At 36.2% G+C, this 16631-nt stretch overlaps 1 protein-coding gene across 2 annotated transcripts; it reads right to left on the bottom strand.

Annotated features, from left to right (window-relative positions):
* Positions 1 to 50: 50 nt before the first annotated feature.
* LOC109087927 (juxtaposed with another zinc finger protein 1-like) lies at positions 51 to 14734 on the bottom strand. Of its 2 annotated transcripts, XR_006157401.1 has the most exons (6): positions 14391 to 14734; positions 5224 to 5296; positions 3941 to 4137; positions 3122 to 3291; positions 2258 to 2809; positions 51 to 2060 (listed from the first exon to the last, which is right to left on the bottom strand). XR_006157401.1 is itself a non-coding variant. In XM_042745975.1 (5 exons), exons 1-5 carry the CDS (start codon positions 14725 to 14727, stop codon positions 2663 to 2665), a joined length of 924 nt encoding a protein of 307 aa, XP_042601909.1. In that variant the 5' UTR covers positions 14728 to 14734; the 3' UTR covers positions 51 to 2662. The 2 variants fall into 2 exon arrangements, 1 of the variants encoding a protein (XP_042601909.1); XM_042745975.1 differs by having other exon boundaries at positions 51 to 2809.
* Positions 14735 to 16631: the final 1897 nt, after the last annotated feature.

The following is a 16631-nucleotide window of genomic DNA, read 5'->3' as shown; positions in this document are numbered from 1 at the left end:
CAGCAAGTCATTACACAACAATATTACATCAACAGAAACAGGCAACACGCTTGTTTGCTTTTCTTTATTTTTGTACCATTGTCCTAAAGTTTACATTGCAGCTTGAGGATAAAGACGTCTCAAAAGAGTCTCTCATTCACTCACACAAACACACACACGATACGTCATCTCACATACAAATTGCCTCGGTTCCACAAAACATTTTCCACAAAAACATACAGTACGAAAATATAATTTCAAAAGCACTTTACAAAAGACTTGCAATACGATACATTCACTATATAGTATAGCAAACTCCCTCCAAAATAAATGCATCTCAGTCACATTACTACATTGTAGGTGTGAGGAATCACATGGATCTTATCCAATAAAATCATGTTTAACAGGTTCTAGTTTGCGTGTCAATGCTGAGACCAAATGACTCTGTAGCCAAAGAGAGGTACAAATGTGGTTACTGGTACAGCGTCCAAAAATACACACACATACAAACAAACATGACACCGGATGAATTGGAAAATAACAGGACAGTGAGTCATCTACAATGAGTCACTCACAAATAGGCATCCAATACTTCATTCCCTAGCTCCAGTTTTTGGCATCGAAATTACAGTAACTACCTATTCATTCAACCTCAAGCCTCTTTTTTTCTCAAGAAATCATGGCAAGATATTAGTGTTTAAATACAGAACCTGGTCCAAATATATGGAAAATATGGAACAATTCGTCCATATTGAATTTCTGTGTCCCATCTTGGCACCGCTAACAAAAAAGTACCACGTGTTACCATGTTTTTGGACATGTACCACAAAATGCCATATAAATACCATGGTGTACATTTCACAAAGAACCATGGAAACACAATCTGATACCATCATTGTACCGTGAACAGCACCTTATTTTTCCAAGCTTCATATCCGGAGATTTGGCAGTGCCATTTTTGGTCCATGTTGTTTCATTTGACCGACCCTAACCAAGAAAAACAGACTAGTGGATATGAAAGCTTACTTGGTCCTTCTTTGCACCAAAGGTTTAAGCTCTTAGCAGTTGCTAAAGACATTTTTTGTAAACCGTGGTATGCTTTATTTGGCCGACAACAGGACCGATGCAAAAATCGTTCAAGAATTAAAGTTGAGAAAATATAATCAGGCGTAGCTATGCATCTGGCACTATCGAACTGTAATACTAGCAGGAACAATATAAAGTAATGATATAATACTTTTGACAACAAAGATTGTAACAGTAAGACTACAAGCCAAGAGACAGCAGAGCAGCTAAGCGGTCGTGTCATGCTAGCAAGCCGTAGCCTACAATACAAGGCAAGCAGAGGGCTAACAAATACGTTTACACAAACACAACCACGAGGACAGTCCCAAACGTGTAAAAAAAAAAAAACAACAGCAACAACCGAAATCAAGAATGTACGAGCTAAAACTGACAAAAAATACTGCAAGGCTGAGTACACAAAGAGAAGTTTAGGTCCTCTTTAAGGCTCCTCCGCTAACAGGCACCAAACGGATAGCCAGATGTGACCCGTTGTGTGTTTGGCAGATCATCCATGTTTTGTTTTTTTTCTGTTGGGTAAGAATAACTTGGCACTTCTGCACTGCTGGTATAACAGCAGGGGAACAGGGCTGAAGAAATCTGCCCGTCTTTGTCTTTCTTTAAGCTGATGTGTTGCGCATTTTAAATGCGATTATTGTTGGCTTCAACAATAGTGTGTTTTCATTCAGGGATCATTATGTCAAATATTGCTCAGAACTCAAATGCAACTAGACAGAAACCATGTGACCGCTTGCAGTCGTCTGGAGAAGGCCACATGCAGAGAATTCAATTTCACACCTAAGGTGCTGCCTGCATTCCAGCCGCATGCAAAAAAATCTGGAAAGGTAACTTTACACTGTGTAACGTCAGCCGTTTTGATATTCTGTGTGGAATGTTCTGGAACGACGTGAGTGGAAGTGAGTTTTTCCTGTTTACTGGTATGTTAGTCTGAAAGTTGGCAGCTGTATTGTGACCTGAGATCAATGTCCTTCCAATTCAGACAATAAAAGACTGCTTCTCTACAGAGCAAATAAAAATATGAAATGTAATTAACAAAAGAAGTCCATAAAGATGAGATAAAGTTCTTGTATAAAACATAATATAAATGTTCTGCAAAATATATAATGGAAAATAAAATGTTTGGATAATACAACTTAGCTACTAATATATATAAATGTGTCTTTATATAATTTCATATATACACGTTTCAACATACCTTCTGTAGTTTTCACTCAGTAGGTTTGATGAACAAAAAGAAATTATCTAGAATTTCTTAACTCTTCTGATTTTAAACCATTTTCTCTGAATAGTCTTTAAAATCAGAAACAAATGTTTATGTCGTGTCCTAATCTTCAGCACAGTCATTTTCATTTATCAGTGACTGTGTCACCTAAATACAAAAAAGAAAATAAAGAATATCTTGAAAAGCAATAAAGAAATGATATACGTGGAATGTGCAAATGTTCAAGTATATCTACATGTATATATATAAAATCACATACATAAAGTGAAAAAAGTAATAATAATAATAATGAAATTAGCATTTGATCCCAGTTTACATATGATCCAGAAATGTAAATGAAAGGATGACTAGGTAAACTTGAAAATGATGGTGTGTGTATCACAGAGGTGGGTGGAAGTTTATGGTGTGATGTCTAAGGCCTTGAGAGGTTTTATAGCTTTTCCCACAGCGACACTTGAAGGGCTTTCTCACACGGATCTGCGTCCTGTGCCCGTTTTTAGCATGGTACTTAATACCATTCACATTCTAAAAGAGAAGAGAGAAGTAAAAGCAGGAATGAGGGAAAGTCGAAAGCACTTCTAGAAATAAAAACCATTTATTACAATCCCCTGCAGGTCTTCCCTACTTTGACAGGAAGCAATCATCTATATTACTTATAATGTGACCCACCACAGTTTTTGTTTTTCTGCATTTTATTTGTAGATGATACTGCAGTTATATGCTATTATTAATTTTTATTATAAGAAATATATATAAAAACATTAAATAACTTATACCACAAAAATACTTATTTCATATATTAAAAAAAATATATATTTTCAGTTGTGAGTGCAGTACCTTGTATCTTTTCTTGCATCCTGGAACAGGGCATGCGAAGGGTTTCTCATCGCCCCCATTCATGCACATGGAGCTGAGGATGGACTCTGAGCTGATGGCACTTTCTGTAGTCCAGGACTCGTCGCTGTCAGAGTCTTCATACTCCACCTCCTCCTCATCACACTCACTGCCTGAGGCACACCAATAAAGTTAAACTCTTTAATTAGTCATTTATTTGCTTCATATATTAGCTGATGAAAGAACTAATGAGAACTGAGAAAGCAAATGTGCCCTTTACTCCAATTATCCAGTGTTTCTTCATTAGGAGCATAATGTGTTTTTTTCCCACAGTTCAGGTTAGATTTAATATTTCTGAAAGAAACTGAATTCAACTAAAACTAACCGGCAGTCGGTTATTTATGTTTCTGACTCTTTGCATATTTCTTAACACATAACATACACTGACATAATGACAGTGTTATTTTAATGTTCATTAAAAGACAAGCACAGTATGAAACAAACAGGAAATGGACATCACCCAAGCTTGGATTTAAACCAATTGAAACTTTTCAGCACACACACACACACACACACACATTCAATTAGTGTGGCTTTAGGTTTAAGGGGAACTAACTCGCTGATAGCAAATGCAACAAACCATAATTTATAGGTTAATATAATAAATTTGAAAATTTCAGACATAACAAATTAAAAGACATTAGAAATCAGCAGCCGCAGCAGTATTACAAACACACCTAATGAGTTAGAAATATTTCTAATAATAGTTTTTAAATATCTAAATCTAAAGTGTGTGGTATCACACACACAAGCTCCATTCACCTGTGGGTGTGCTGCTGCGGAAGGAGGATGAGGGTGTGATTGGAGGGGTGACGGGTGGAGTTAGGCTGCCGTTGCTATGCCGAGGAGGTGTGGCCGTACTGTTACGCGATACACCTCCGGTGACTGATATAGCAATTTTAGGTTGGACCTTCTTCTTCTGAGTTTCTTGCTCTCTGCGTGCTGCTTCAGTCATGAACCTGAAGAAAAAACAAACAAAATGCAATGTTAATAGATTGATGTGCAGGTAATGATGCACCTGAGGACTATTGTTCTTGGAATGACAAAACGGAAAAAGCTACAATTGGAAATGGATAACTAAAATATGTGTCAAATACTATTGTCAACCTTCTGTACTGACCTCCCAAGTGTATACCATTGTTACAGAAATTTCCCATTGCACTTTAGTTTAAAACGTTTACACGACCAGTCAAAAGTTTTTGAACAGTAAGATTTTTAATGATTTTTAAAGAAGTCTCTTCTCCTCACCAAGCCTGCATTTATTTGATCCAAAGTACAGAAAAACAGAACAATTTTGAAATATTTTTACTATTTCAAATAACTGTTTTCTATTTGAATATATTTTAAAATGTAATTTATTCCTGTGATTTCAAAGCTGAATTTTTAGCATTGTTACTCCAGTCACATGATCCTTCAGAAATCATTTTAATATTCTGATTTGCTGCTCAAAAAACTATCTATTTTTTATCTAAAATAGAAATCTTTTGTAACATTATAAATGTCTTTATCATCAATTTAAAGCATTCTCATATGATTCATCCTTATATGTAATCATTCTAATATGCTGATTTGCTGTTCAAGAAACATGTTTTTTTATTATTAGCAATATTTAAAAGAGTTGCTTAAAAAAAAAAAAAATGGATTCTTTGATGAATAGAAAAATCCAAAGATTAGCATTTATTCCTTTGATGGCAAAGCTGAATTTTCAGCAGCCATTACTTCAGTCTTTCGTGTCACATGATCCTGAATGATGCTCAAGAAACATTTCTTATTATCATCAGTGTTAAGAACAGTCATGCTGCTAAATTTTGTGGAAACTATGATACTTTTTTTCAGGATTATTTGATAAATAGAGAGTTCAAAAGAAAATTATTTATTTGAATATTTTTTAGCATTACAAATCTTCAGTCACATTTTTATGCATCTTTGCTAAACGAAATTAACTTTTTTTTTTTAAATCTTACTGACCCCAAACATTGAATGATTTGAAATACATTTATTCATATTTTTATTACACAAATTAGTATATACATATTTCAACATACCTATTAATGTAGCTCAGAGCAACATATGTGGGCTGCTGCAGCTCCTGCCTCTCCAGAACTCTGGGATCTGTGTCTGAGAGAGGAATAGAGAAAACACAATTGCATTAGACTGCAAAACACAGGATAAAGCTGAAGATAAATATGTGCACATATAGATCAAAGCAATGGCTGTGTCTGCTATATTACATGGGTGCTCACAGACAAAGCAGCAGCTTGAAACATTATTTTGTGCTTACTGTACGTTTGTCAAACAAGCACCCCTAATGCCCTGCAGGCCCAACCCAACCACCACACCACCACACTACCACACTTTTTCCATTCTACTTGTGACAGCAGGCAGCTTCCATTGCCTGAAGCCACTAGGCAATGCTTCAAACGTTCCTCTACCAACTGTGTGTGTGTGTGTGTGTGTGTGTGTGTGTGTGTGTGTGTGTGTGTGTGTGTGTGTGTGTGTGTGTGTGTGTGTGTGTGTGTGTCCGGTTATAGTCTCAATCATGGCCTGAGACTGCCCTCATGTGGCAAAGAGTCCCATCTGATGACAGCATCAGGATTTATCTTAATTATATACATTTGAAATGTTAGTTAAGGAAGACATTGTTTACCACACTGTATGTGCTTGAGAAAGTGTGTGTGAATTGTAGGATGTTAATTGCTGCTTAGAGCTCATTAAAACATAAATGGTGCACAGAAGACCTCACAAAGAGAAAAGTGTGTGTGTGTGTGTGTGTGTGTGTGTGTGTGTGTGTGTGTGTGTGTGTGTGCGCGTGTGTGAAGCTGGCACATTCTGCAGGATTATTTTCAATGACCATGTGGAGAAAGTAGAAAAAGAAAAGCAGTTTTTTTTTTTTTGCATTCAAATGGGTCGCATTGCATGCGTGTGTGCAGTTATATTTGTGTATAACAGGCAGTGTATATAATAGGTCCCATATGCCTAAATGAGGTCTTACTCCAAGCCATTAAAAGCATTCCACCATGTTCGCTTAACCATTATTCTCCTTGAACATGGAGAAATGTCTACAAGCTCACTTATTGCTATGTAGAACTTGCCAGATCTTGCATGTGAATACAAATCTTTGGCACTCTGTCACATTTCACACAATCTGTAATAGCATGACTTGAATCCCAAAACACAAATGAGTCGTAAAAACAGCACAGAGAACGCTACGTTTCCTTGATGACTTTTAATGAAACCAGTCTAGAGCGCTACCTGTGTCTGCTTCTGCCTTAATCTCATCAGAGTGCTTTCTGGTGAGTGCACTGCATGGATTAGGCCTTCCTCACCTCATAAAAAGGACACACATCCTCACACAAACACTTTTGTGTATCTCAGGTGGTCCACTGAGGTGGTCTTCAGTGGTTTATTAGTGTTTCCAAATCATTTTAGCTGCTGGTGTGCACTTTCAAGCTTAAAAATACTTTGTTTTAAAGCAACTGTGAAATTAAAAACAAATGAAAACTAATTCAACTAAATGATTCAAATACAATACCACAAACAGGAAATACTTATCTGTAGACTATCAAAAGCATTTTCAAGCTTAGGTTTAACATAATTTTAAACTTGAGTTTTTTTTATTTTACCTGCACACCAGCATTTATGCATTTTTTTTTCTTATAGTTTATATTTATAATACAATCCCATAACTTTACACAAATACGAGTCACAAATGAACCTTTCTGGAGTTATCTACAATTAATGAGATCCTAGCAAAACATCAAAAATTTATATTCAGCTTGTTGAAAATTAAGAGTTTAGTATGGATGCCTGTTTCTGACACGGAATAAAAAAATAAGAAAGTAATTGTGACTTCTAATCTCACAATTCTGACTTCTTCCTGACTTCTTAAAACTGCAAACTGCAAGAGGTAAACTGTAAATTGCAAGAAAACAAATCTTTTTTTTTTTTTTGATTACATCTCTTTATATCTAATTCTGACATTCCAAATTGTCTAATAAAAGGTCATGATTACCTTTTTATTATTTTTCATTATGTGGTGAAAACAGGATTCCACAGTTTAGAGAGCTAAAATAAAGAGACATTAAATAGTTGTCATAGTTTACTCACCCTCATATAGTTTCAAACTATGACTTTCTTTCTTTCATGCAACATTAAAAAAGCCATTCTGAAGAATGTTTATGCTACTCTTTTTCATCACAATGAAAGAGGATGAGGATCCCAGGGTTTTCAAAATCTGAATAATATAAAGCATTATAAAAAATAATAAAAAGTAGTCCATATGATTTTTGCACAATAGTGTCACAAAGTCTTGGTTCACTTTCAATGCACTATATGAAAAAGAACAGTTCTTTACTATTAATATCTTCTTTTGTGTTCCACGACAGAAAGTAAGTCATGCAGGTCTTGAAGAACATGAGGGTGAGAAAATGCTGACAGAATTATTCCTTTAAATCTCAGCAACTTAATTCTAGTATTATGTGTGTAGGGGTGAAGTATAATTACGTGTGCCAGGTGCAGAACAGTGAAGGGAGGGCAGAGTTAATGTTTTCCAATTTTATGATTTCCCTTCACCTAGAAAATGGAGGCACATAAGGTCTTTCCACAGGAAAAGCAGCAAGGAAATACACAAGCAGAAAGAAACACACACACACGAACATTTAACATTCAGTGCCTCTTAAACTGAACGCCCCAGAGTTAATTTTCACATTTAGCAAAATCATAAACTTCCAATAACAACCGTCATAATTCAGTACAAACAACAACCATCCTTATGGCAGCAGGAAGTAGAGTTGAAAGCACCACTTGTCCTAAGCAGTAGCAGTAATATTGCATTTTAATAGGCCATGACCAGTATTAAATCCCTGTGAAATCTTTATGTAGGGCTAATAATACTGGGCCCTCTGTGAGGACATTAAAGAACTTTCTCCCATAAACATGCCTTTTATTCACAGCCATATCATTAAATCCTCTGCCTATCAAACCTCAATGGGCTATTTACTGCTGTCCTACACACTGATTTGGGATCAGGTGGATCTAAACTAGACAGATATGCATCCCTGTAAGAACATTTTGGAATAATTGGAAACTTTTTAAGAGGGCTCTGAAACCACCAGAAGAGCAAATGTGCCACCCTGTGGTGGAATACAGCACAAAAACTATCAGAAAGTAATGTGTGTGCCCCTGTTAGTGTGAGTCTGTGCATAAGTCAGAGGAGCCTGGCTTGGAGCAGCAATGCAGGAATGCTGTGTTTGTTTTCCAGACGGCTAATTAAAAAGCAGGGGAGTGTTTTAATGTGCTGGAGAGCAGCAGGTCTCCGGATGGAGGGAAAGGGGGGGAGGGGAAGACAGGCAGGAAGGAGGGGATGGAGAGAACTCTAAACGAGGCTCTAATTACACTTCTCAGAGCTCAGCACGATACATCGCTCCAAACACTTCCGTATGTACACACAAACACACGCAAGCTCAAGGACGAGCACACACGAAAAGGGAAACAAAAACTTAAGCATTCACACACACAAATGCACAAATTATGCACACCAGCACATACAGGCAAACACACACTGGGTTTTTGGGTGGGACTAGGAAAGCTGGTATAATGAATTTTCCACTGGATCTCACTAATTGCCTCATAAAAAAGCCTGACGAGTCATTTAATGCAACTCTCTCTCTTATAAACACACACACACACACACACACACACACACACACACAATTAAATCATAATGATCTAAACAGAGCTAAACAGAATTAACTTCTAAAAAAAATTGAAATTAGTTTGTCACATTTCATCAACTATTATTGCAACTATTCTTAGAAGTCCAATAATAATAATAATAATTGCATACGTTCAGAAAATTATGAAGAACTAGCCTGTTTAAATGTTCAACATAATATCACTCTGCAGATCAAAAACAGTAACAATACTGAGTAATATAAATGCAACAGATCATTAATCATGAATATGCCATGATTATTTATTAACGATATCAACAAAACCTCAAAGCTATAAATGAGAACTGTTTTATTGGGTACACTAGACAATTTTGGCCTCAAAAGAATAAAACATGAATATTTACAAAGCCTGTCAATATTTTTTGGTTTACATCTTAAGTCATCTAGCACTTCCCTTCCCGACTAGAGCAAAAGGATATTGTGTAACAAGCCTGACATCTTCTGGTCACTGAAAGAAACGCGTTCAAGGAGCCCATCTAGTACTCCGAATGCCTTGTAGTTTTATTTTTAAGGTTAAATTAATAAAACAACAACATATGATGTATGCTAGGTTAGCGAGAGAACAAAAAATGTCTGAAGAGAGATCCACACAGCGCTGAGTTATTGTTTCGCTTTGGTTTAGGAGCGGTGTTTACGCTAACGGTGACAATTAAAACCATTACGGCTGATGTTTTGTTACTTTCCCCTTTCAGTGTTTTACTAAAACCTTTTTAGATATTTCACCTAAGTTTAATTTAGTTGTATTTACAGTGACGCAACACGTAGACGATAAGAGTCTACAACAAACAAAGGCCGTAATAACAGAGTAACTTGGCTTTCACATGTTTAAAATGATGTCATTTGTTACCTACAACATGCAAATACAATAGACAGGAAATGAAACGGGCATGTCTGAACAAATGTCCACTGCCACAACACTAAACAACAACTTACCTAAATACAGGTCCGAATACCCGGAGGACCGACTGTCCCGGGAGGGTATGACATCATGCAAAATTCCTTTCGGCCTAGGCAACTATAAACAGATATATCCAATGAACTTTCCTTTTAGTCGTTGTTTGCATGTATCTCTTTCTCACATTCATCCTGACGAATATAAAGACGCACAGCTGTGTTTTGACTAAGTTCGAATACCTGCGATACCTATCTCTCAATCGAACATCTTATTTTATTCAGCTAGCCTATGTCAAAATATATAGGCTAATCTAGTCTTCAATACAGGGCAACATGACAGCTCTTTCTTGGTACTATTTGATTACAGAATGTAAATTTGCCCAGAGCTTATGACAGTCTGCAAACGTCTGTCCACGGAGTCAAGTGGTAAAAACCCCACAATTTTACCACAAGGAGGCAGCGTTACATAAGTGCATGTAACTTTATATTCACTCGCAAAGCTGACTGCATGCAAACTGTAGCCCACAAATATAACCTGATTAATCTAAAGAACAATTAAGACAAGCAGGATAAGGCATCTAATAATAAGTTTATTTGATAACTGAAGAAATGGCATATACGCCATTTGCATTCAGATGAAGTATCTTTGAATATAAAAAATAAAATAAATGAAAGAATCAGCATACAATACACAAACAACATCATATGGAAGTTAAATAAGATGAGCAAGTGACAACATTGCAAAATTTAACTGCAAGAAAACATTAAGTGTAACAAAGAAACCCTCATTACTCTCTCCGTTCTCAGGCTGTTGTCTTGTTTTCTGTCCCACATGTCAGTACTGAGCTGGGTAAAAAGGCCTTTGTTTATTCTGCTCCCTTTACATGGAATTTGCTGCAGAACAACTTAAAACTTAGTAAATTGATTCCTTTGAGTGTTTTTAAGTTAAGAATGAGATGTTTTGAGTTGGCCTCCCTCACATGTCAATGTTTTTAATTGAGATTTCATTGTAAGTGCATAATTGGCTTTCAAACTGTTTCGATTATTTTTTTTTTTTTTTTTTTTTATTTTTTTTAATTTTTTTTTTTTTTTTTCAATTTTTTTCATCTTCCAGGCTGAAGTTATTAGTTAAATCACTTAGACACTAACAGCTTACGATTTTTAATCTCAATGGGCTTCTCCTGGTTAAATAAAGGATAAATAAAAAAAATAAAAAAACTGACCTAACACCAACATGACGTCTGAAATTACGTTGTTTGTTACAATGTAATAACGCACTATATTATGGAAGTAATTGTGTAACCTCAATTGAGTAAACCTGTCTGTTTGCCTAATATCACTTAAATGACTTTGATGACAAAAATGTTCTCTCATCTAACTCTCAAATAGCTTACCTCAAACATATTAGTGAAAGGTATGATCTAAATGATTAATAACTGATAACTGATAAATGCACAATAATAATATTTCATGATATGGCTAACCCTAATATAGTTCTGATATATTATACAAAATGGGTCTAAATAGCTTTTACTGCTAAGACTAAACTAAATACAGCATCATGGCCTCTGAGATTACACTTAAGGTCAAAAGTCATTCAAGGCCATTCATTGTACAGCTATTTTCAAAGAACCTTGTTTTAAATTGGTTTGTAAGCATTTTACCATTAACTATTGCCTAAACAATGACCTGCCATCACCAATACTTCATTTGTTACAAATGTGTATGATTTCCTAAAGCGATGAAAAAGAGGAAGAGTTGGAGACAATCGTGGGATGTAATTCAGGAGATGTAGACAAAGTCTGTATCCTGCTCTATAGGCCAGTTGTCTAAAATATAGGTTGTCCCTGTCAAGTTTTAACATGAATCACCCATTGAAAACACTAATAGTGCAGAACAAACTAGTTCTAACTCTTTAATTTACCCTATAAATTTGAACAATCATCTTCATGGCTGGCAAACTGCCAAACCAAGCCACTGCATGGGGTCTACACTCAGTAGGATTATTATTGATTAGTAGTATTAATGATCTGTGTGGAGGGCTTAGGGGGTCTTTTATTGTTGTGCTCATTAAAACAAGAGCTCTGTGGTCAAATCCCTAACCCCAATAGTCAGATCTGTGACTCCTGATGGAAATCCGGCTAGCTGATCTTTATGAGGCTACAGTGACTGACACACAGACTGGGGTGCAGGTGTGTTTCATTCTGACAGATGCCTTCCACTGTGAAAGCTGCAGTCACTATTAAGAGAATCTGAGTGAAGGACTGCCATCAGAATAGATATGAGCAGCAGAGCAAAGCACTACATATCAGTTATAAACATTCATTAATTTCCATTACAGATCAGCAGTGCATACAAATATTTTATTTAGTTCACACAACCAGTCAGAGTAAGGTCAATACTGTACAAGCAAAAATTGTATACTGTAATAATGTTTTCACCATAATGTTCTATCAATATGTCTTGAGTTTTCAGTTGTTTTTCTTCATCAGTAATTCAATTCAGTTTAAACTTCATTTTTCTTTAGTAGTAATTAAATTCAAGGTGGAATGAAAAGTGCAATGAATCACTAAACTTTAAATTTGCACCACTTAAATTAAAGTTTTCCATTTTATTGGGATGGATTTTTTACAGTGTACAACGTTTTACAGTGTGCACACCTCTTAAACCAAAATGCATTTAATAAATGATTGCGGAAAAAAGAAATGAAAAATAACAAGAGATTTCGCTGAATACAGTTAATTTGGCTTCATATAGTGATTCTCTAACATGGGGTTAATTTGAAAAGGTAAGTTAGGTATGCTAATCTTGAAGTAACTGTTAAACACCTAAACAGAGATTCATTCCTGTGGACTTGACAGACAGCTTGAATCCACAACACTAGTGTAAACAATGGCTCTCTACAGCGAGCGCTAATTACGGTAGACATGGCAAGCCATTTTTACATTTAGTCCTTAGTCAGTATAGCGCCTTGTTTAATTTTTGACAGGAATGAAAATGAGGTTGTGAGGGACAGAAGTACAACCCGTTTAATGGCTTGAACTGTATATACAAATTGTTCAGGTGACAAAAAAAAAAAAACATTGAAAAAAAAAACTACTTTATAACCAGCTGTGACCTTTGACAATTATGTGATATAAACTTTTCATCCTGATCTCATGGCAATTCGTACATATTTTACAAGGTCGCTAAATCGTACGTATTTTACGAGTTGCACAATTCGTATGAATTTGTACGAATGACCTACACCTAGCCCCGCCCTTAAACCTACCCATCACTGGGGTTTAGACAAATCGTACAAAATCGTACGAGTGAGGTTCGACGAGTGAGGTCGTATGAATTCATACAAATTAAAAAAAAATAAAAAGTGACGTGACATACAGCCAAGTATGGTGACCAATACTCAGAATTTGTGCTCTGCATTTAACCCATCCAAAGTGCACACACACACTGTAAACACACACCCGGAGCAGTGGGCAGCCATTTATGCTGCAGCGCCCGGGGAGCAGTTGGGGGTTCGGTGCCTTGCTCAAGGGCACCTCAGTTGTGGTATTGTCAGCCCAAGACTCGAACCCACAACCGTAGGGTTAGGAGTCAAACTCTCTAACCACTAGGCCACGAATTAGTACGAATTGGTCGTGAGATAGCGTCAAACCTTTATACACTGTATAAAGAAATAATATACACTGTATATTATAATTTACACTTTATACACTGTAAGTTTATCCCTCTCATTTTCGTTAAATATAATATGATTAAGCTCTATTCATTAGAATGCAGTTTTGTTACTAGTATGTTTATTCATTTGTTTTTTTTTATTATATATATTTACATAGTTCTGTATTCCAATAATGACTTGTTGTTTCTAATAATCCATATGGTGACTGTTACTGGTAACAAATGCCAAAACATTGCCATTGCATTCAATGAGAATCTGTGGTTAAATGTTCATATTCCATTTATTCAAATATTCAATATTCATATGTATTCCATTTGTTACTGGTATGTTTTCCACTACTACTAGCAACTATTCTATAAGAATACAGTGTTAATAAATATGTAATAGTGTCTATTCAATTAGTACTAGAACACAGAAAAATATATTAGTTACTATGTGCTATTATGTAATGTCTAAACATTCTCTATTGGAATAAGTACTACTAGTACGTTACATATAATGCCGAGAACTAGAAATTATACTGTAATATAGAGAAAATGAAACTTTTATTCATTAATCTAAAACTACTAACACTGCTAACAACAAAATTGGGTATTAGTTTCTTCAAGCAATACATGTTAATACGGCTTGCCACAAGTACATACAGGCCTAGATCTAAACAGAGCAGCGTCTGGTAACCGTGCACGAACCCGTGCACCCGTCGCTGAAACCTGCTTATGACTATCTATCACCTCTTAAATAAACCGAGTCAATGCTAATGCTATTAAATTTGCTGCGAGTTCGAACAAGTGAATTAGCGCGTCACTGCATAGAAACCAGCCAAATGCGCGGCGCAGAGACGCGCCTTCTCGGCGCTTGAGAGCAGCTGCTTAGCGGGACGGCAGGCCGAAACCGGAGCGCCACTCACCGATGTGGTTATCTTCGATGTGAACGATGAGCTCGCCCAGGGACTCGAAATGCAGCCCGCAACCGCCAAACCGGCAAACGTTGGAGAAGAAGGAGGCAGCCGCGACGCCCGTCATAATGGATGTGTTGGCAGAGGTCCGTGAGCTTGCAGACCGGCGAAGGAAGAGGCTGTGCGGGATGGGGGTGATCAAATAGCCGGCAGCTCGTTGCAGCAGCAGCGGTGGTGGTGATTGCAGCTGGAGCTGTTTAGACGGCTGCCAGCCAATAGGAGGGGGATGGGGGGCAAAGCAGCATGACGGAGGAGCAAGAGGAGGAGGAGGGACCGGCGAAACAAACATGCTGCTGTTCACCTGAGCGGAGAAAGACGAGGAATTCTTGACTGAGAGGGCCCACATAAGCAACTGTATTATTGATTATTTCAGTGCACCTTTTGCTACCCTGCCAGCTAGGCTTTAAAAGTGTGAGGTTTATTAGTCCCACTGCCTCTGAATGCAAAAACGATTAACTTTTTACCTAATACACTAAAATGATCATTATTAGGCCACCACAGAAAGGCTACTGGCTCTGTGACTCTTCCAAGTGTTTATAAACCAAGTCCTTTTGTAAAAAGCTTTTCATACTATTCAATAGTAATGTATTAGTCCTTAATTTCACACCATGTATGTGTAAATTGAGTAAATTGTTGTAAGAGCATATATTTTATATGTATTTAAAAATTTTTTTTATATAATTTCATACTTGCATTCATTTCATGTATAATATACATTCATTTTAAAACATTTTGTTTTTGTAAAAAAATAAATAAAAGATGATTTCAGAAGAAAAGTGCTGTTAATTGTAACTGTAAAAGACCTGTTCATTGGTTAATGGTCTATAAACTGTAGTAGATCTAATATATTTTGTGTAAATTTACTGTAAAAGTCTATTAAAAGTACAGTTTATGAAAAAGAACAATAGACATTCGCAGAATTCCTTGTGGGACAGTTTGCATTTAATGGTATTAAATTTCTATGTTACAATTCATGTTGTTTAATTCATGTTTATTTGTACTACAACATTGTGTACCTTCTAAATAGTATTTACCAAAGCTTGTAGAAAAGCTATTGTGATGAACTTTGATTAATCATGTGTCTTTCTCTTTACCACCCGTTCGACAGTAAAAGTATAAAACTGATTTTACTAGCAGCATGGCCTAATTTAGCACGTACAATTGTAAAAACAACAGGATTTGTTTAGTGATTGTAATTCCTGCATAAGTACATTTATGCCACCTCTGTGTACATATACACACATATCTGAGTGTGTGTATGTAGTATGTATATACAGGAGTGGCATAAATGTGCTTAAATATGAATGTATCCAACTTCTGTGACACTTTTGCAGCATAATATGTCATAAAACACTCAGATCTGATTTTGGATAAATGTAAATGTATGACCACCCTCTCAACTGTTTCAGCACATTTTTTTCAGCTGTAAAAAAGAATGTATAATTAAAACAAATACTTAGTAAACATGAATATTTGAATACAACTACACAATAGCAGAATTTCATGTGACTCCTTTATAATGTATCATATTAGACCTAAAAGGAATTTTTTCACTAAAGAAAAATGTCGACCTCCCACCTCTTTAAAATTTTGACAAGACCGGGAATCTGTCAGGTGTGACACAAGCATCCATGTAAGGCGCTGTGTTCACAAAGAGCAGGAGGAATGTCCCTTTGATCAGCTAGTGACAGTGACCGTGTGCTGACCATCACTTGTTAATCAACCGTTAAATCTCCCTGTTATAAATGTACTCCGCCGTTGGCCTATGTAAATAAGTGAGAGACTAAATGACCAAATATTTTCCATGCCACTGTTTTCAAACAAATAAACTTGCATAAACATTTTCTCTTGAAATACATTATTTTCTCTTCAGCTTTATAATTTTGTGCTAATGCAGTACATAAACAACCAATTCCCGAGAATCAAATTGTACTGAAAAAGCTCATAACCCACAGACAACTGTTTGGGACGTACCATATAATGTTATAATGTAAAACCAGCCAGACGTTAGTAAATGCAACCATCTGCCTCAAACAAGATAGACCTAAGCAGCCGTTACCAGATGCTAAACTGTGAGGAGGTCATGCCAGGTCAAACAACATGACTGAACAATATCAAAGGGTTCAGGATTCATCTAGTTCCAAATTTTTGAGTGATGCAATACAGTATCACTCATGTGCAGTAAATCTTTGA

The sequence above is a fragment of the Cyprinus carpio genome, chromosome B19 (genome assembly GCF_018340385.1).
Source record: "Cyprinus carpio isolate SPL01 chromosome B19, ASM1834038v1, whole genome shotgun sequence".
Taxonomy (NCBI): domain Eukaryota; kingdom Metazoa; phylum Chordata; class Actinopteri; order Cypriniformes; family Cyprinidae; genus Cyprinus; species Cyprinus carpio.
The sequence above is the reverse complement of the archived record's forward strand: the minus strand, read 5'-3'. Positions and strand labels throughout refer to the sequence as shown.

Bases quoted from the DNA above. Each gene is read 5' to 3' on its own strand.
- LOC109087927 (XM_042745975.1), bottom strand. From the start codon at position 14,727: ATGTTTGTTTCGCCGGTCCCTCCTCCTCCTCTTGCTCCTCCGTCATGC. The intron at 4,138-5,223 runs GTATGTTGAAAT...TTTTTTCTTCAG, and splicing joins GCTCTGAGCTACATTAATAG to GTTCATGACTGAAGCAGCAC. The intron at 3,292-3,940 runs GTGAATGGAGCT...GGTGTGCCTCAG, and splicing joins CCGCAGCAGCACACCCACAG to GCAGTGAGTGTGATGAGGAG.